General features: G+C 37.2%; 2 protein-coding genes across 2 annotated transcripts; one reads left to right on the top strand and one right to left on the bottom strand.

Annotated features, from left to right (window-relative positions):
• Nucleotides 1-5,858: 5,858 nt before the first annotated feature.
• Nucleotides 5,859-9,346, top strand: LOC129776065 (zinc finger protein 260-like). Its single transcript, XM_055781448.1, has 3 exons — nt 5,859-6,045; nt 6,102-6,226; nt 6,435-9,346. The coding sequence occupies exons 1-3, from the start codon at nt 5,920-5,922 to the stop codon at nt 7,870-7,872; spliced, it is 1,689 nt and encodes a 562-aa protein (XP_055637423.1). The 5' UTR covers nt 5,859-5,919; the 3' UTR covers nt 7,873-9,346.
• A 3,608-nt stretch (nt 9,347-12,954) lies between these two features.
• LOC129779716 (phosphatidylinositol 4-phosphate 5-kinase) lies at nt 12,955-15,002 on the bottom strand. The gene is made up of 5 exons (XM_055787358.1): nt 14,773-15,002; nt 14,560-14,674; nt 14,316-14,507; nt 13,935-14,261; nt 12,955-13,751 (listed from the first exon to the last, which is right to left on the bottom strand). Exons 2-5 carry the CDS (start codon nt 14,668-14,670, stop codon nt 13,404-13,406), a joined length of 978 nt encoding a protein of 325 aa, XP_055643333.1. The 5' UTR covers nt 14,671-14,674; nt 14,773-15,002; the 3' UTR covers nt 12,955-13,403.
• Nucleotides 15,003-20,414: the final 5,412 nt, after the last annotated feature.

Genomic DNA, 20,414 nt, shown 5'->3' with positions numbered 1-20,414 from the left:
GAATCTAGACGTCCCAGCAAACATTAAATCGTATAATTTTGCACGTGCCAAGTCTTACAAGGAATCCGAATAAATCAGAATCGCATATAATATCAATCAAAGTATGTATCGTGTATATTTGAAATCGCATAAAATGTAAAAACTCGATTTTATATATCATTATCAAATTAAGTCGCAATTCGGTATAATAAACATCAATTTTATGATGTATATTGTCGTCAAATTTATTTAATCCGCATCATGTGCGTATATTACGCTGATGCTGTTTATGTGTCGTATAAGCGTATAATTTAAATCGATTCAGTACTGTAGTAAATCGTGTTGCATGCTGAAGAAAATCATGAAACAGTAATCATATTAGATCCTAATAAAGAACATATCACATCATATTGAAATGTCAATGAAATGCTGATGAACTCGAAAGTTTTAACCGCTGTTGAATTGAATTTCAGATAGCCGCGCGAGATAGCTGGTGGATGATAATCCAGACGACCGGAGTTCGAACCCACATCGGAGCAGTTTCCACCAAACATCAATCTTTGTCATTTTAAACATTCATATTCCACACCCAACATAAGTCAATCAATCAATTATTATTTCTATTCATAAATACTCATATATAAAAATGGCGATTCGAGAGGTTATAATAAACATTTCACGAAAATATTTTGCGCCATTTGTTTTTTTTTTCTATGTCTGTAATAAATCGTATATGAGTATGGCAAAAGCCGTATTTGGTGCTTTGACAATTCATGAATATATTCATATTAGATCGCAATTCAATTCCAACATAATCGCTATTATAGCCGGTCAAAGTTGCATATTCATCCAACCAAATTTTAGGGCATATGATGTTATATATACGCTTGTTATGCGATTTAATATTTGCTGGGGTTTGAGTGTTTGCTTAGTGCTGAGGTTTTATTTTATCCTTTAACTTTTTTCTGTAATTTTGTACATGAAAAGTTGATCATTCAGAGATCTGTGCTCCATGATATTCGAATAATTGGTGTAGTCCTACAGACAGATTAACACAGATTACATTCAAACCAACAGATACAACTTACTTAAACTATCTTATACATAACACTAACATTATTACATTATTACAAACAAGTTATACATTCAATAGTCATGGTGATAAAATATTGTAAAACATAAACTTAAGACTAGCACGAGAATGATTAAAGTCAAATATATGATAACATTTGTTGAATATTTTACACATGCTGGTCAGAGGTTCATTTGCACCATAGTTTGTACGAGATGCCGGAATATTCAGAAACGGGTGGGAACGTAAATTTATTCGTCTTATGTGTATATTTAACTGTTGGAGAAGTGCAACGCAGTCTATATCTGACCGTAATAGATCAGCAATAAACATTGCCTTAGACAGGTCTCGACGCACATTTAGAAGTTGCAGGCTCAACAAATTACATCGACTTTCGTAACTTGGCAGGTTAACGGGATCCCTCCAGGGTAGTTTTCGAAGAGCAAAGCGTACAAATCTTCTCTGTATGGACTCAATACGATTGACTGCATTATTGTAGAACGGTGCCCAAATTACTGAACAGTATTCTAAAGTTGAGCGGACTATTGAACAGTACAAGGTTTTCAAACATGCAATGTCTCTGAAATCCTTTGCATAGCGAAAGATAAATCCAAGCAGAGAAGATGCTTTGCTGGCGACATATGACACATGCTGTTTAAAGGTGAGATGAGAGTCAAGCATTACTCCCAAATCCTTCACAATAGACTCTCGGTTTAGTGACTGCCCACGAAGAGAGTATGTGAAGCAGATGGGTGATTTCTTCCTACAGAAACTGATGACAGAGCATTTCGAAGCATTCAGTATCATCATATTGTTTTGACACCACTCAGCAAATATGTCCAACTGTTGTTGAAGGAAAACTGCGTCAGTACGATCGTTTATGACAAAGTACAGCTTGAAATCATCCGCATAAGACAGCTTCTGGCATTTGATTGAGAAGTGAATGTCATTCAAATACAGCAGAAATACGAATGGACCGAGATGGCTGCCTTGTGGTACACCAGATGACACAGGAAAAGATTGAGAAACATGATCACCTATTTTGACGGACATTTGACGACCCGTGAGATAAGATCGAAGCCAGTTGAGGAGTGCACCATGGAAGCCAAGCCGCTCTAGTTTGGCAACAGCAATCTTATGGTTGATTTTGTCAAACGCAGCCGAGAAGTCAGTATAGACAGCATCAACCTGTTTCCCGTTATCAAGCTCGCGGATTATAAATGATGTGTATTGCACTAGATTTGTTGATGTTGATCTTTTCTTCATGAATCCATGTTGTTCAGCAGCTATATAACTGGAACAACTGTGTTTAACGTAGTCTAGGACGATTAACTCGAAAAGTTTGGACACAGCACACAAAGCGGCAATGCCTCGATAGTTCGTAACAGAATGCTTGTCGCCTTTCTTAAAAACAGGAAAAATGAAAGAATCCTTCCAACCGTTAGGGAAAATTCCAGATTTTAATGAGAGGTTGAATATGGCTGCAAGTGGTGTACTCAGGACGTCTATACAGTATTTAATCACCAAGGCGGGGATTCCATCAGGACCAATGCAGGTGGAGTTTTTCAAACGAAGACCAGCTTTACGGACGTCATCTATCGATAAATGTGGAAGGGGTTCAATGGCTAAGTGCATGGGAACTTCTCTTGCAGCATTTGAAACGAGTTCATCAGAAACCACTTCGCTAACGAAAACACTGCGAAAATGTGCCATGAACAAATCGGCGATTCCATCAACGGTAGACATTTCCCGATCTCCATTGGACATCGTGGAAGGAAGGCCGGATTCCTTACGTTGATCTTTCACGTGATTCCAGAAACTTTTGGGATTAGATCTAAGCTTATGTTGAAGACGATACTGATGATTGCGATAGAGATGTTTGTTGAGCGCCTTATACTGTTTGTTGATTCGTATGTATTTCTTTCTCGATTCTTCTGTTCGCAGTTTGCAAAACTTCTTCAGAGCAGCCCGCTTAGAGGTTTTTAGGCGCTTCAAACGATGACTGGACCATGGAGGGTGAATTAGTGAGAGCGAAATTTTCTTTGGTACGAACTGGTCGATTGCGTAACCAACTATACTTGTAAATATATTCGATGCAACATTCACGTCACAACCTCGCATTTCTTCATCCCATTTAATGTTGTCGAGAAAAGCGATCATTCTAACGAAGTCAGCTTTCCAAAAGTCGTATGAGATGCTTCCTGTGGCGTTTCGGTAAGGAAAAGCCTGGCACAATTTTAGCGATACTTGTAGAGGTGGGTGGTGGATGCAATGTTTCACTAGTGGCTCAGGTGCCTCAAAAATTGAGCAGTTGGAAATTAGCTCCTGACTGAGAAAACATAGATCGAGCAGTCCATGATTCGCATTGGATACACTATTCAGTTGACGGAGACCTGCAGTACTATAACTATCCAGAAGGGCAGCCGCTAAGGGTCCAATGTTTGAACAACTGGATTGAGTATAGAGGTATCCGGCATCGTTTACACACCATTTGAGTGAAGATAGATTGAAATCACCAATAACAAGAATGTCGTCGTTTGTACTCATCTTCGATACAATCCAGAAGAGAGAATTTATGTGTTGATTTATCAATTCAGAATCTCTTACTCGGTCGGGAGGCAGATATACTACACAGATGAATACAGATTTTGATTGTAGAGTGAAGGACATCCACAGTTGTTCAACACCAGTGCAATTCGGTGGAAGGAGCTGTCGAGATTGAAAAGTTGACCGAATGGCAAGTAAAACTCCACCACCATTACTTTTGGGGCTCGTGTCTCGTGACCGATCAGTGCGATATACTGTGAACTCCGTGCTGAATATTTGCCTAGAGAGTGTGCTGCTTTTTAACCATGTCTACGTGAATGCATAGATGTCGTAACAGGCGTCTGAACAAGCCAATCTGTATTGAGCCACTGACGTGTTGATGCCTCCAACATTCTGGTAATAGATGAGTACGTTATTTTCCAGTAGTGTGTTATAGTTACACGGGACACGGTCGCTGTAACGCGAAGATCCATTATGTGGAGAACAAGATGAAAACAATGGATACTTTCCTGATATTACAGGCTGGGCGACTCTTCCACCAGACCCAAGCACAGGCCTGGGACGACTGTTGAACGCAGGCAGGAAATGCTCGACTGTGCTGGGGGGCTCAGAGTCTCCCATAATACTGAACGGTTTGCGTCCCAGGTGATGAAGACTATCAGAGTTGGAGAAGCTGCGATGTGAAGGATTTTCAACGTATGAAATGTTCGTATTTAGAGTGTACTTGCCAGAGGGGGTAGCACGGAAGACCCCGTCTCCAGAACTGAACACAGAGCCAGGACGACTAGGACACTGCTGGTTAGACTCAGGATGCAGCACGACTGTGTCAGACGGAGAGGAGTCTTCCATAGTGCTTATTTCTGTGCGTCCTGTGATGCGATGATCTAAGTTGCAGTAAGGTGACGGATGGATGATCCGTTTTTTTGGTTAGGCTCAAACATACGTACGGTTACCCCATCAGGCCATTTGAATTTGTTATTGAAGTTTTGGTTGTAACTCAAACCATATCCATAAATCCATGAAACTAATAATTGAAACTGTATGTAATCTGGAAACCTTCGATTTGGAGTGGTCGTTTGAAAGATCTAGGTTAATCTATTGTGTAGTAAAGGCCCAAAATAATAAAAATAATATGTCACAATCATTCACAATATGACAATATGTATTCAAACCGTATGGAGTTCTCCATAATTTGAAATAAATATCGCTTTTTTGTTGAATTTATGCTACATATTTGTGGATTCTCTACTTGGAAAAGTTTAAAAAACCATATGAATGACCCCGAGACGAAAGTCTCCGTTGATTATTAAGAACGAAAGTAAACAAGTGACACTCATAAAAAAGCGAGGGAATGACACTGAGGCCCTACTTCTTTCGACGATATTTTCGGCCAATAGCTGGAATTTCATGGAAATAATCATATCGCGCTATCATACTGAAATGTGTTCACATATTTCATAATGTCTTTAAAATGTCTTCACAAAATCAAATGTCTTCCTAGTAAGTCAAATGTCTTCAAAATAAAGACATGTCTTCAAACCTGGTATCTCTGACTACACATACAACGTCCCGTCACCGTTTCTTCAACTAGAGAACTTGGACTTAATTTGCCGACGGCTAACTTGCCATTGCTGGTGTATGTGAATGTTTACATAACAATTGCATGGGGGAATAATTGACCTAACGTGACGATGTTGTACGTGAATCACATTCGATTCCTCACCTCGACCCAGCAAACATTAAATGTATGAATAGCTATAATTGGAGGCCATATACATACATCCAAGACAAATTTGGGTGATATATAATGCATCTAACTGACATATACACGCAATAGTGTATACGATATACGTATATGCCAAATTTTATATGCATATAAAGCCGTGTATAACGATATACGATGCTTTTTACACATATATGCGATTTGACCCGATAATGCTGTATGCTATACTATGATGGTCGTTATACTGATATACGACTTAATCCATCAATGATATAGAAAATGTTTTTTTACATTTTATATGACATCATGTGTATCATGCATTATTTGATTTATATTTTATACGATTGTAATTTGATACAAATTTATATGCGAAGTTATACGATTTAATGTTTGTCGGGAACCTAGTCATATATCGTTATTTATTTAGTGTAGTTTAAGAAGAAGTGTACATTGTGCTTAATATCACACACGAATCGAATGAAAATTAAACATCTTAAGAGTCTGAACCCTGTAATTCTGTGGCATTTATGTCATTCAGATTCTGACCAATGTTGTGATTTTGTGTTGATACTTATGTTTCTGTGATAAATTTGTTAGAATGTCTCTTAATATAGAAAATTTATGTCGAATATGCATGGAATCGGGTCGTTTTCTGTTTTCACTGTTCGACTCTAGGAAAGCTGTAGATCTGACGAATACACTTGTCGCTATAGCACAAATAAAGGTCGTCTTGATGGAACGTTACTGTTATATTATTGAGTATTCTTCTCTCATGAACAGGTCGAGCAAAACGATGGATTACCTCAATCTATTTGCAGTCAGTGCTTTGTAGCTCTAAAGTCGACGGAAATCCTTATTCGAAAGTGCAAACATACTGACCAATATCTCAAGCAGCGTGTAGTAAGGTATGTTACGAAAACAGTTTTTTTTGCATCGGTACGATGTAATATACCAACATCAACATTTCCGTTGACGAGAGTAAATTTTACCTCTACATTAAATCATTTCAACTTGCATTTGTAATTTGTAATTGAGCATCCGCGCGACGAATCTAAAAAACCAGTTGAAGTTTTGATTTGGCATATATAATTATTTGGTGAATTTTTATTTTAGGAAAAATCTGATAAATTTGAAGGGAAACAATGAGAAAAGCTGCTCCATTGGGTCTGGAATGGAAGTGGGACTAATAGAAGTTTTGGAAGAAGAATATGTTAATCAGGAAGACAATCTTGAAAATGATCGGCAGTCTCCTCTTATCGATGAAGATGTAAATGAAAATGTAGTGTTTGAATCTTTGAATAACGAGGCGAACATCGCGAAGGATACTGTAAGAATAGTTACAAACATGAATTCGTACATAGACGATCTTATCATTGTGGATCCGCTTGCACAAGTCGAAGAAAATCAGGAAGCTAATTACACACAATGCTGCGGTTGTATAGAACATTTCAAAACATTAGAGGATCTTGAAGAACATTCGCGACTGTGTCATATTTCCGATAAGGCTATCTGTGGACCTGTACCTGATAATTTAATTGAATGTATTATTTGCTATAAAATATTTTCCGGCATTTCTTATTTAGATTCAATTCATATGTTGAATGCGTTTAAACATCGGTTAGTTTCCATTGGTTTTCCAAAAATAGTGCAATGTTGTTCGTGCGACGTTATGCTTTCCGGAAAGCAAGAGCTTCTCGAACATTCTCAGGAGCATATTTTGAATAGAAAAGATGAAGATCCATCTAGACCATTTGAGTGCCAATTTTGTTTTAAGCGTTACAGCGATAAGCGTGCAATGAATTTTCATCAGAAATTTAGCTTTAGCTATAAAAAGAAACTAGTTACTAGAAGACGCGGTTGCAGAGCAATAAAAAAGCGAACTGAAATCGAAAATGGCACTGTAAGTAGAAAATGTTGTGGATGCTCTGCCGAATTTCCTTCGTTAGACTCTCTCAAGCAGCACTCTCAGATGCATCACAAGCTTTACAGGCGTCAGGCGACTCGTGATAGACCATTTGAGTGTGAAATATGTTTCAAGCAGTTTCCCACCGTTGTGAGATTGGAACAACATCGACTTGTTCCATATACTCGTAAATATGCATGTAAAGAATGTGAGAAATCATTCCGCTCTTCAAAATTATTACATAATCATATCAGATTGAAACACCTGAATGAACATGAATTGCCCAAGAAAGATTGCGAAATTGCTAGTCACAATTGGCAATGTGATGCATGTGGACAACTGTTTAAAAACAAACACTACCTTCAAACCCATATGAAATCTATCCATTCACAAGATAAACCATACACTTGCAGTCTGTGTTCCCTTCAATTTAAATGGAAACATATGCTACAATTTCATTTGAGGGTTCATACTAAAGAGGAGCCTTATGCGTGTCGATTTTGCCAGCAGACTTTCGCTCAGCTAACGGACAAAGTGCGTCATGAAGTTGGTCATACAAAAAGATACCCACTGAAGTGCGCAATTTGCAGCAAAGGTTTCCTTGCAGGACGGAACAAAGATTTGGAGAAGCATCAAAGATTACACTAAGCTGGAGAGGAATTTTCCTCAATGATTTCCGATTTGGTTCGTGTTTTTTGTCGTGAAATAACTTGCATTGATACACTCGTACTCTCGAGCCTGTATATGTATTTCAACCACGTATTAATTGAACATTACGTAAGTATTATTACATAATGCAAAGTATCTCTAGAAACGATAGTACCAGCTAAGAAGAGGAAAAAGAATACACCAGAAGGAATCATGTCACGAGCCGTGACCGAAAAAAATATCGCTAGAAAACAATTGCAACAGAAACAACCGCTCAGAAAAAGTGTAATGTCACAAGTAGACTAGAAAATCATAGGTGTAAATGCCTCACAGAATAAAGCGTAAATTCTATTATAAATTATTTTTTTCGTTCTCGTTTTTCCAAATTTTGTTTGGAGGTCAATGTAATGGAGAAGAAGTCCTCATTTAACGCGAAGAAGGAATCGAGGCGCCCCAAGTCGCCAAGATCACGCGATCCGAATCGACCGCCGGCCCGCCGTCGGAAGCGGCGGTCTCTCGCACGCAAATCTGTGTTCCACGGATAGCCCAGTTAGCTTGAAACATAAAAAACGATCCTTTAGCAAAGGAACGGCATACGTTTGCCTGGTGCATTACGTTTGCCCGGTTGATTTTTGTTTTGAAATACAGGGCTGACTCGAATATATACACTCTCCGATTTTTTTTTTTCATTGTATGAAAAAAAAATATCTAGAATTTCCCAGCAGGTGATGGACGATTATATTTGATGAAAAAAATACTTCTACGCATATGGTTGAATTTCAACAATTAAAGAGGTTTCCGTACAAGTACACTACATAGGACGTTTCTGTTGTTTCCATTTGAAAGATGAGAAAATATAGTACAAGGTATAGTTGTCAAAAATCAAAATAAGTGGATCAAAAGAAACTTTTTGGAAGTGAAAAACTTAAGATAGTGATTTTGAAAGTGTTATTAACAATTTTAACCCAAACATTCATAATAAGCATAATAATAATAAACTTGAAGTTCTTGCAGTTCTCAAACCGTTCTATAAATTGTTCTTTGACACCGAACTTCTGTCTTTCTTAATTTCGCTGCAATATCGTTATAGGCAATTCATGGTGAGCTCTATCAAAATCTGGAAAAATCACGATTTATACTTCACTGTATATATAAAACCCAATAAAATTTCACCTAACGTTGAAATATTATATTTTTCATTGAAATAAGTCATATTTAAAATATATATTTTTCTTCATGCTGTATATAATTGAGTCCTAAATTGTATATAATCGAATCTTATATAATCGTGTTCATATATAAGAGATTCCGACTTGTATTATGATTGATATTTTACTATGCCGTGTGGTTTCAACTAACTGTTAAAGGATATTCAAATAAAATAACCAAGTGTAATTAATTGTTTGCTTTATTCAGAAATCATGGAAGTGGATATAGAAAGCTGGTATTATAAAAACAATAACCAAAACTCCAAATTTAAGTGAGCAAAAGTATTCGTCATGTAGGAGATGTATGTTAACAATAGTAGCTGAACAAACTATTAAAATGAACCATAGCTTGTATTCAATCCTTTTTGTGCAATGACCTCTTTCAATTGATTAAGCATTTATTGTACAACCCAGCAAATATTAAATCGTATAAATGGGCATAATTCAAGGCGATACAATACATCCAAAACACATTTGGCATACACACACAAAAGTAGAGGCGATATACGCATATGCCGTATTCTATATGCATATAAAGCCTTATATAACGATATACGATACTTCTTAGACTGATATGCGATTTGGCCCAACAATGCCATATGAAATGAATTTAATGTGCGTATATAATACTGCATATCGCGATACTAGGATGATCGTTATACCGATATACGACTTAATCCATTAATGATATAGAAAATCGGGTATTTGCATTTTATACGATTTCGGATACACATGATGCATCCTTTGATTGATATTTGCTTTGGCGTGTGCCAAAGTTATACGATTCAATGTATGCTGGGAACCTGCAACTGCAAGTCGAAAATACTCCTGGTTAACAATCTAGCTCGTTTCGTTCCCTGTGCTGTCTATAGTTAGAATCTCGTCGGAGTACACGCAAGTAGCATTTCACCTATAATAATAACGTTCTTTGGAACCGTATAAGAATTGTTCAAATATTTCAGCAGTTCAACTACGCGTTGGAACGTACTTATTGAGTCCTTGGGAGTATCGTTGGGAGGGCATTCCGATACGAGATGGTAGTCAAAACGGCAAGCAGTATTATGGCGGGTTTACATTAGGAAGATCTATAGCTATAGATGGATTTATTCACGTGAAAATAGGTGTAAACGGGTGAGAATAAATATGATACACTTATTCGAGGTATATATAACTTGAATAAATTCAGCATATGTAAACGCTTGTGAATTTCTCACTGGTGAGAAATCACTAAAGTTGGATGCAGTTCTACTTCAGGTGAATAAATTCACCGAAGATATGAATATATTCATTATAGAAGTTCACGCTAGTGTAAACGGTTGATGCGATTTCTATAAATCTCATCTTATTTCTTCACATGAATATATCCCTAGTCTAAACCCACCCTTAGCGTTGAAATTATCCATTTATTCCGTCTTTATTGTTCTCACTGATATACAGGGTCTTTCAAATTAAGCGCTCACGCAACAAATTTTAATAACTTCTACAAAAAGTGAACCGATTTTTATTTAAAAAAAACAAAAATAAAGCTAATAATCTTAGGACATTTTCGATATGATAACGCGTTTTCAACGGTGAACAAAATTCAACATGCACAACTCTACGACTTCGATGCTGTTGAAAATCCGAGTTATTTCTTCTTTAAGTTCCTCCAAATTCTATGGCGTAATAACATAGCAACAGTCTTTCGCGTACCCCAAGAGGAAGTAATCGACGACGAGAAATGTTGAAATTCTCACCATAAGAGGACAATATTTTATTAAGGCTTCGGTTGCTCGACATACATGTAAATGTTGCATGTTGTAAATTGTACATCTTGGCACAAAAAACCATCCGATCAGACTGAACGAGTAGCAGAATGTTATCGTCCCGAAGTGGGGAATGCAGTGTTACCATCGACGAACCGAAAAAAAAGAAAGAATCCTAAATTTTATGGACAAAATGAATGAATCGTTACAATCAAAAGGCATGACCTTAGACGAAGCAAGTAAATCCTTAAAGCCTTGCGTGAATCATTCGAGGAGATGGAGAAGGAAGTATTTAATCATGCCATTTAGTACGCAAAAGAAAAGTTTATTCAACTCGATATCTCTGACAATATAAAGGCTACTCGACCACGAAAAACGAAAAAACTGGAAACTCCACAGCCACAGTATTCTTCAGACGTTGATTCAGAGGAACTTGTATCAGAGGCGGATGTGTTCAAGACGCAGATGTATGATCTATTCCCTGACCTGAACTCCTCGACGCCTTTTAGCATCTTGAAAATTATTCTCAAATAATCTCTTGAAGCAGTTTGTCCTAACATCGAGACGGCACTACAACAATTCCATGTGCGAACGCAGTTTCAGCAAGTTTTAATTGTTCAAAAATCAACTGCGTTCTAAAATGAACCAAGACCGACTCAATGGCTTGGTAATTCTTTCGATCGAGAATGAATCGCTAGCAGACCTTGATTTAGATGCAATTGTGGATCATTTTGCTTCAGCCAAAGCACACAAGGCAAAGATTTGGCTAGAGAATAAGCGAAGCTGGTAATGATATTTCTAGCCTTCTAAATACGAATGATCTGCTCAAAGTGAATATTGGTGTAAGTGAGTAGTTTTCCCAAAATATCACAATTAGGGATTGCATTACCGTGCCAAAATTTCAATAACCGGTTACACCCGGGTACACGATTTTAGGGGTGCAGAATGAACCGAATTTATATGAAGAAATGGGATAAATATGATTGATTCCTTTTCTGGTGGGAGTTTGGGCGCAATTCAACTCTTCCACCTCGGGTGTGAAAGCATCTCTCGACGCCACTGTTAAGGCACAGAGAATGTAAAATTTTTCGTCTTCTAATCTAGATCGGATCTCATTAACAAAGTTTCCAGAAAAGAAAAAACGCCCGTTCAGAGTCCAATTATGATGGGCATACAGTACGAAGAGCATCGAAGAGCATCGTTTTTCCTTGATGCTCAATTGTTCTGCAGGTTTCGCATCGTTCAGTGAATTTTTTCCTGCTACTGAATCAATATCATCATCGTCAAATTTGATCAAGTCAAGAACAATTTCAAATGTCTGTTTGATCACTTCAATCCGTGACGTTCAATAGAAAACGCCAAAATCATCATTAATTGTGTCACGATCACGAGTAGAATTATTATTCATATATGGGACCAAATCTGCATATACGAAACGTCTTTCTGCAAACCTTACAATCAGGGCTTCAAGCAGTTGCTTCGAAATTTCTGGTGCTCCGATAGCTGTTCTAACATAAATTACAATCTGACGTCAGCTTTATAAAGGGTGCATTTCTTCCGGCATAGCAGTTCAACAGCGACCAGAACTGGTACGAGGGCATCTACCAATTCCTTTATCGCTGTTCGTCGCTAAAGCTAATCCTGGGACTCGTTTTCGGACCAGGTAGCGATTTTTGAACTGATGCTCGGAGGTCGTAGAATCGGCGCAATACTGCCAGTTGCGTTTTATCGATCTTATTTGATTCTCGAGTAATATTACGAAGCGGCATAAAGGCAAATATTATTTATGGTATAAAGATAAAAAATACCGAAATTACCGGTTATTGATTGTAAAATTACCGGTAATTCGGTAACGGAAATTGACTTGGTATTACCGGTAAAACCGGTAACGGTGAAACCGGTTAACAATCCCTAATCTCAAAACTAGTGAAAAAATAAAAAAGGGTATTTTTGGGGCTCCATTTTTATAATTTACCGGGGCACTGCCTGCCATCACTACGTAACTGTTCAGGCTCATCGTTTCCTCTCGCATCGAATCATTTATTGTTGAGTTCATCTCCAAATGGTTCTCAAATGAAGCATCTATAATGCTCTAGTTTTTAAAAACCCACCAGAAACATAAAAAAAAATTTTTGAAATACTTTCATAAGTTTTATTATTCTCCGAGTAGTTTTTCCATTATTACAATTGTAAAGTTGAAATAAAAATGCAGATCAGGATTGTACTTGAAAGTAAATACCAACGAATCCTGATGACAATGATAATTTATCTTTCACAAATTTCCATTTATAACAATGAATCTATTGATCAGCTACGGCTGGAGTGGGGTGTATTTAGTTATTGACAGCTGGTTACAATTTATTTCATCGTGCTGTAGGGAAACTCCCATATATAAACGCCGACTGAGTGGAGACGTAAGGTAGGATCTGCCTTTTCCAATGATTGGCGAAAGTATATGTTATTATGAAAATATCAAGCTGTATTCGACGCAGTTGGTAATGGGTTATATGTGGAATCATGATTTTTACGAACAGTCTTCTACCATCCAACGGTCAGATTATTTGATATACGGTTTGTTTCATTCTTCCTGTGCTGTATCTTCACTACCTTCTCCTTCCCCATCCTCCGGATCGTCGTTACCATCATCATTTTCGATATCGTTGCCTTCGTCGATATCATCGTCTTCATCGTCATCATCATCATCGTCGTCATCTTCATGATGATTGGATCCTTGAAAATCTTTGGATGGAGTTGTTCTAGGAGGTGGAACCCCGTGAACAGCCACATAATTATCATACTCTACACGTGATTTGGCTTCCAATTCGCTTGCGTTCGTCAATTCCACCCTGATCTGTTTGGTCAGATCGATACATTTAACTTTAATCTCCAAGTATTCATCGGCCCGTTTGTCTTCCCAGCACGAATACTAGAACGAAATCAATCAAAATACTTAGTTTATATTCCTTGTGCTAGATACCACATGTATCAATTCATTGTTTCAATAGCAAAACCAATTTCAATAGGATTAGAATAGGTTGTTGAATTAAAGATAAGATATTTTAGACAACTAATTGACTAAAAGTAGTTTAACGTAGCATGAACAACGTACCACCATACAGGAATTGAACTGTGGTGTGTCACCATCAGCACTTTTGTCGCGCAAATATTTTTGCAATAAGCTCGATCCGTCTCGTCGCCACAAACAGACCTGTGGATTGTTTATAATTCCGTCTTTTAAATCTCCTTTAAATATGTAGAGATTTAGATATCCGCATTTGTCTGGAAAGCTTTTTAAAGGTGTAACAACTTTACGTTGCTGTGGCTGTGGCTTCAGTACTACAGGTGCTGAAGTCGTTGGCTCATGCTTCACGGCCGGCGTTGGTTCAAGCGTCGTAGCATGAGCTGTTGTGTTTGTCGATTTCGCCTTTTCTTTGAGCTATAAAAAAATGTAAATGAGATGTGTTGCAGCAGAAAATGAAGTATGTTTTACCGATCTTCTTGGCTTTTTCGCAGGAGTTGATGCTTGACCAGATAAGGACGATTCATCGGCATTTTTCTCCCCATCGGAATTAGCTACTTTTTTCGATCTTTTACCCGGTTTGCGGGGTTGCTTTTTCGGGCTACCTTTGACGGCAGTGTCTACTTTTTTAGCACGATATGTGGTCCTGACTTTTTTTGTTTTCTAAAATATGGAATTGTAAATGTTTTGTTAGGAAAATCTGTGCAATACATACCTGTTCGCCTTTTGCCGGTTGCCAATCCTCTTCTGAATCCTCAAAATCTGATTCATCCTCGAAGTCCGAGTCCTCTAGTCGTGTCGTAACAAGCTCTGTTCTGCTTCGCATGATCCTTGACAATCAAAATTCAATTAAAACATAAGCAAATGAGAAGATGTTAACAAGTCATTCTGGCGCAGAAGCGAACAACCCATTGTTATATCCACTTACCACCCAAGAATATTGAACCTACTCTCAATAAACTTTATAGATATCCTTACTTAAAACAAATTTTCTGTGAGTAATATAACACAGATTTTTTACTTTGTAAAGTATCGGTTGAGATTATTTACAATTGTCTCGCACTAATAAATGTTCACTTATGAGATCCTGAAACGAGTCCTGACAACTGGCTTCCTACTTCTCCTGTTGCTTTTTTTCCTCGACCAAATGAAAATAACAGGGATGCCGAACCACGCGAGATGTCAAACTTTCCAAATGTTATAAAATGTCTGTACAATATTTTTCCACACCCCTAACATATGTTGTTCGTATAATACACTCGACAAAAAAATATAGAATTACCTAGTAATATCGAGATTGTTTTGCGTTTCTGAAAGACAAAACTACGTAATCCATATGATTTCGAAGGTTTAGGCCTCTAATTGTAGAGTATACTACGTTCAAATGTTTGCCTTGTTGTGATCTATTATTATATTACAGTAATTTACATTTAATGCGACATTCCGAGGCACCACTCAATGTCGCATTGGAGGCGTTTTGTCCTGTAATGTTTGATGAGAGTGGTACAGTGTCAACGACATAATTTGGGCCCCGAACTCGATGCTTACAAAAATGTCCAATTAAGAAATTATCGTGTCGAGAAATTTATGCTGACGTTCCACAGGGCAGTGTCCTTGGATCGATTCTCTATCTTATCTACAGAGCTGATCTCCCGACCGCGCGGAACTTAGTGACTACAACATTCGCAGATGACGCAGCTATCCTTAGCAGTCACAAAAACAACGATTGTCTCACGGGATCACCAAGAACATATAACAGTAACGGAAAAAAGGCTTCAAAAAATGGAGATGCCTTAATCAAATGAAATTAAATATCACCTAGATCGCCGTCTAACCTGGAAGAAACAAGCAAAGAAAACGCAACTGAAGATGCGAGTAAATCAAATACATTGGCTAATCGGGAGGAAGTCGAAATTAAAACTAGAGTTCAAACTACTTCTATACAATGCTGAAGCCTATTTGGCATTACGGCTGTCAACTATGGCAAACAGCTTCAGCGAGTAACATCGAAATCATCGAAAGAGTACAAAATAAACAGCTAAGACAAATTACTGGCGCCCCTTGGTACACCCGCAAAAGTGTCATACGTAGATACTTAGGGACGGCGACGGTTAAAGAAGAACTCTATAAAACGAGAAGAAACTATGCGGAAAAATTGAGGAATTATCCAAATCCACGAGCAAAGCGACTTGGTCAACCAATGGTAACACGCTTGAAGAAAAAAAACTTTTTGAACGTGGTCAAACGTTATTGTTGTGCTCCAGCACATATCTTAAATTTTAGCTATAAGATTTGATAACTAATGTTAAAACCAAATGCATAACCAAATATTGTTATTTCCACATCAAGGAAGATTCAATGAATAATTGTATGAAAAAAAGGAATATTCTTACGCCGGAAAAAGGCGACGTGTGTATCGATAGAACAGGAATACTCTCACGCCTAAATGGCTACTGTGTAAAGGATAAAACAAATGTTTATCGATAGATAGGAATACTGTTACGCCTAAAAATGGCTAGAGTGTAGTATGCAACAAAAATTATCTTAAGATAAAAATGTACATGAATAAATTCGGCTTTGTTACAGTTGAATTGCTAAATGAGCATAATAAAATAAACAGATGGGATTAAAAAAAGAATAGTTACAAGCTGGTGAAGTGAAAAGATTCAAAGAAAATTATGCCATGGCGTACACGATTCCAGTTCTTCTGATTATTTGAAATAAAAAAAATCGAACAGATTTTGAATCAGTGAAGATGCCGCTATCGCATGAACCTCGAGCCGTTTGAAGGAAAAATGCTGTTTAAAACGTTTTTTACGTTTCCCAATTATTTTGAAATAGTAAAATTTAAAAAGTGCACCCGTGGCCAAGTGGTTAGCGTCAAACCTAACATGCCTGGGGTTCGGATTCGATTCCCGTTCTGGCCGAGGAAATGTTTCGTCAAAGAATTTTCCTTCGTCTTGTACTGTGGTTGTTGGCGCTGGGTGCACTGTTTTAAGTATTTGTTCAAAATGGTCACCCTAACTCAATTTGATGTCAAATGACAACGACAAACGTGCGAAGTGAGAGCTGTCAGTGATCAAGGCGCCTAGAAGTATATCCTAAGGTGGGCCAACTTGCTAAAACCACTTTTCAGCCATCTTGGAAGTCTACTGTGTTTTGTTTGTAAACAAAACACAATACGCTAGTGCCGAAGCTCGCTCGTGATCAGTCTGTCTCTTTCACGCCACAAGCAAATAATTCCCCTTCTACTTTCTTCCGTACTGTTTTCATATACCGCTCCCCTAATCAACTTAGTGACGAAACGGCCTCACCTAGTACCATGGATCCATCTTGGTCAGTGAAGAATAACGGTGGGTTTAGACTAGTGATATATTCATGGGAAAAAATATGATGAGATTTATAGAAATCGCATCAACCGTTTACACTAGCGTGAATTTTTATAATGAATATATTCATGAATTCCTTCATACAATTTGATGTTATGATAAATCTACAACCCGTTTACATATGCATATATTTATTCTGATTTGTGCATCCTTCTACCACTTGAATAAAGAGCAGTAAAAGGCAATTCTGGATCAGTTAATTAATTTCGACTCTCGTCAATTCTTTCTGCTCACTCTTATCGGTCATGGCTATAATCTAACCATCGATGGTAGAAGCAAATTAATATAAATTGATTTACAATGAGCGTTGTTTACATCTGCTGATAGCAACCCATTCGATTGCCTATGAGGACGAGTGCAAGAAAGTGAGAATGAGTTGTCTCTCTCTTTTTCGGTGATTTATTAACCTGAAGTAGAACTGCGGTCAACTTCATTGATTTCTCACCAGTGAGAAATTCACCAGCGTTTACATATGCTGAATTTATTCTATTTATATATACCTCGAATAAGTGTATCATATTTATTCTCACCCCTTTACATATATTTTCACGTGAATAAATCCATCTATATCTATAGATCTCCCTAATGTAAACCCGCCATGAGAAAGAGAACGACGAGAGAACTAGTGAACCCACAATTAGAGAGGGTGTACTGGATATGAAAAACAACAATAGCACACGCCGTCGTCACGATTTCAAGACGATTCCACAGCAGCCTAGTGCTACGCCCCATTGTTGTTGCCAAAACGTGTTGTTGTTTGATGTGATGACGAAATAACTAATTTATTCCTGGAGATTAGGCTTTAAGAACATACATTAGAAAGGACTTTTGGAAAATCTCATTATTTACCGAGTCATAGCCATGTTTGTGATCCGGTATCTAATCTAGTACGTCCATAACAATTAATTTCAAACGCGTTTTTCTCGAAACTAGTTTTTTCAAACTAGCGTACATGATATCTTAAGTTCTACAAAACCAATTCATGTCGAATTTAGATGAATACAATCGACATGCATCTCTCAATCGCATGAACCAATAAAAAATATTTTAAAAATATTTTTTTTAAGAATGAGGAATTGTAAAAAAACGTTTTGAAAATCTTTTTTTTCTTTCTTCAAACCGTTGCCATTTTGTCAAAAAAAAATGTTTTTGACTTGTGCGAGGTTCATGCTAGAGCGGCACCTTTACTGATTTAGAAACTGTTCGATTTTCTGTTCTTTCAGATAACTAAGAGGGTTGGAATCGTGTACGTCATGGCACAACTTTTTTTTGAGCCGCCTCGCTTCATCAGCTTGTAATATCATGGACAGACATACAGCTGTACTAGCGTTGTACAGCGTGTACAGCGTTGTACAGGTACCATCGTACCATGACAGACATACTTTAATCGTACATTGTACAATTAAATTTTCACCACATATTTCAATGAAAAAGGTTTTTATTTAGCGTCTAAACACAGCAAACAAGTTTCCAATCTGAGTTATGAAATCAAGAGAAAGTAAATGAAAAGAACGTTTACCAAGTGCTTTGATTCGGTTTGTTCATGCTACTCACTAACCGTCTATGGCGCTGCCCACAGTACAATTGTAGCCATGTACAGCGGTAAAACAAATCGGTACAGGTACAGCGATTGTACCGAGTTGCTTGCATGGTACTAGTGCTGTACATGGTGATAGACATACAATTTTCGAAGTACAACGCTAATACAGTTGTATGTCTGTCATAAGTATAACTATTCTAATTGAGGGGCTTAAAACGAATAGGTGTAAGTGACATCATCGATTTCTCTACATCGACTCTCTCTTTTGGTCATAGCTTAGCTGCAAACACATTCCCATCTGTTTTGACAATGTGGAAGATAGGTCAGAACCTGATCTATCGGATTCTATAACAAACTCAAATTGGATCGTTTTTGCAGTTGAGTTATTAACTAAAGAAAAAGTTGATGAAGAGAAATCGATCAAGTCACTTACACCCCTTTCATTCTGAGCCCCTCAGTTATGAATATATTTTTCCTTTCAATTTTTTTTTCATTGTTAAAAGATAGATGAACGAATAATGATATAATAGGCCGTATGAATAAAAAGAAGTATTTGCTTATTCTATCCGTTTCCAAATAAAGTAAACATTCCTAAAATTTACTTGAATCCGTATGAATAAAAGTTTACTTTACTAATTCCATTTTAACGCATGTTCGAACATAGTTTTCATTTTGTCAAACATCTGTCAGCTGGTTGTTTCGGTTTGGTTGCAAAACGGCACTTTGCTTGCCCGTTTTGTGATTTGTTCCTTTTGTTGGACAGAGAGTGCAATTATGATGATTTTTGACGACAAATCGACATCGACCTTGAAGAATATACCGGAAGACCGTGGCAGAAAGAGATAGAAACAATGCAAGCAAGAAGAAATAGATTTTGTATTTGTGGATGTTCATAAAATTATCATCATCTCCCCCTCTGCGTAATTTGTAAGTTTTGTTAATCCGATTTCGGCAAATTCAGGACCAGTTTCATAAACTAGTGGAACGGAATGTTTGGAGCTTCAATGTACATTTCAACTTGTTTAAATTTAGTGCCAGATAGCAGCATTAAACATAAATCGAATGTGATATCAAAACGAATGAAAGTGTTTTCAAACGTAAAGTATGCTCATGGGCACACTTGGTAATTACGAGTAAATACCTGATAGATTTTGTTTTATTCATACGAAATTAAGGGGGTATTCTAGTCTAGAAATCTGAAAAAATCGATTTTTTTTTTTACCATATTTCTGTAGTTTAGGCATTCAAGAATATACTCTAGAAAGGACTTATCGAAAATCCTATTATTTACCTAGTTAGAGCCATCTTAGTGATGTGGTATCTAACCTGTTACGGCCATCACAATGAACTTCAAACGCGTTTCTCTCGGAACTAGTTTTTTTTCTAACTGGCGTACACGATATCTCAAGTTCTACTGAACCGATTTATGTCAAATTTATATGAAAATAATCTACATACATCTCTCTATCGCATGAACCAATAAAAAATTATAACTTTTTAATTTTACTATTTTTAAAAAATCGGTAAACGCAAAAAAAAACGTTTTAAACAGCATTTTTGTTTTCAAACGGCCGCCATTTTGTTAAAACCCATGTTTTTGACTTGTCCGAGGTTCATGCCATAGCGACATCTTTACTGATT

This window comes from Toxorhynchites rutilus, chromosome 3 (assembly GCF_029784135.1).
Source record: "Toxorhynchites rutilus septentrionalis strain SRP chromosome 3, ASM2978413v1, whole genome shotgun sequence".
In the NCBI taxonomy this organism is placed as follows: Eukaryota; Metazoa; Arthropoda; class Insecta; order Diptera; family Culicidae; genus Toxorhynchites; species Toxorhynchites rutilus.
Note: the sequence above shows the minus strand (reverse complement) of the source record. Positions and strands in the feature narration are given on the sequence as shown.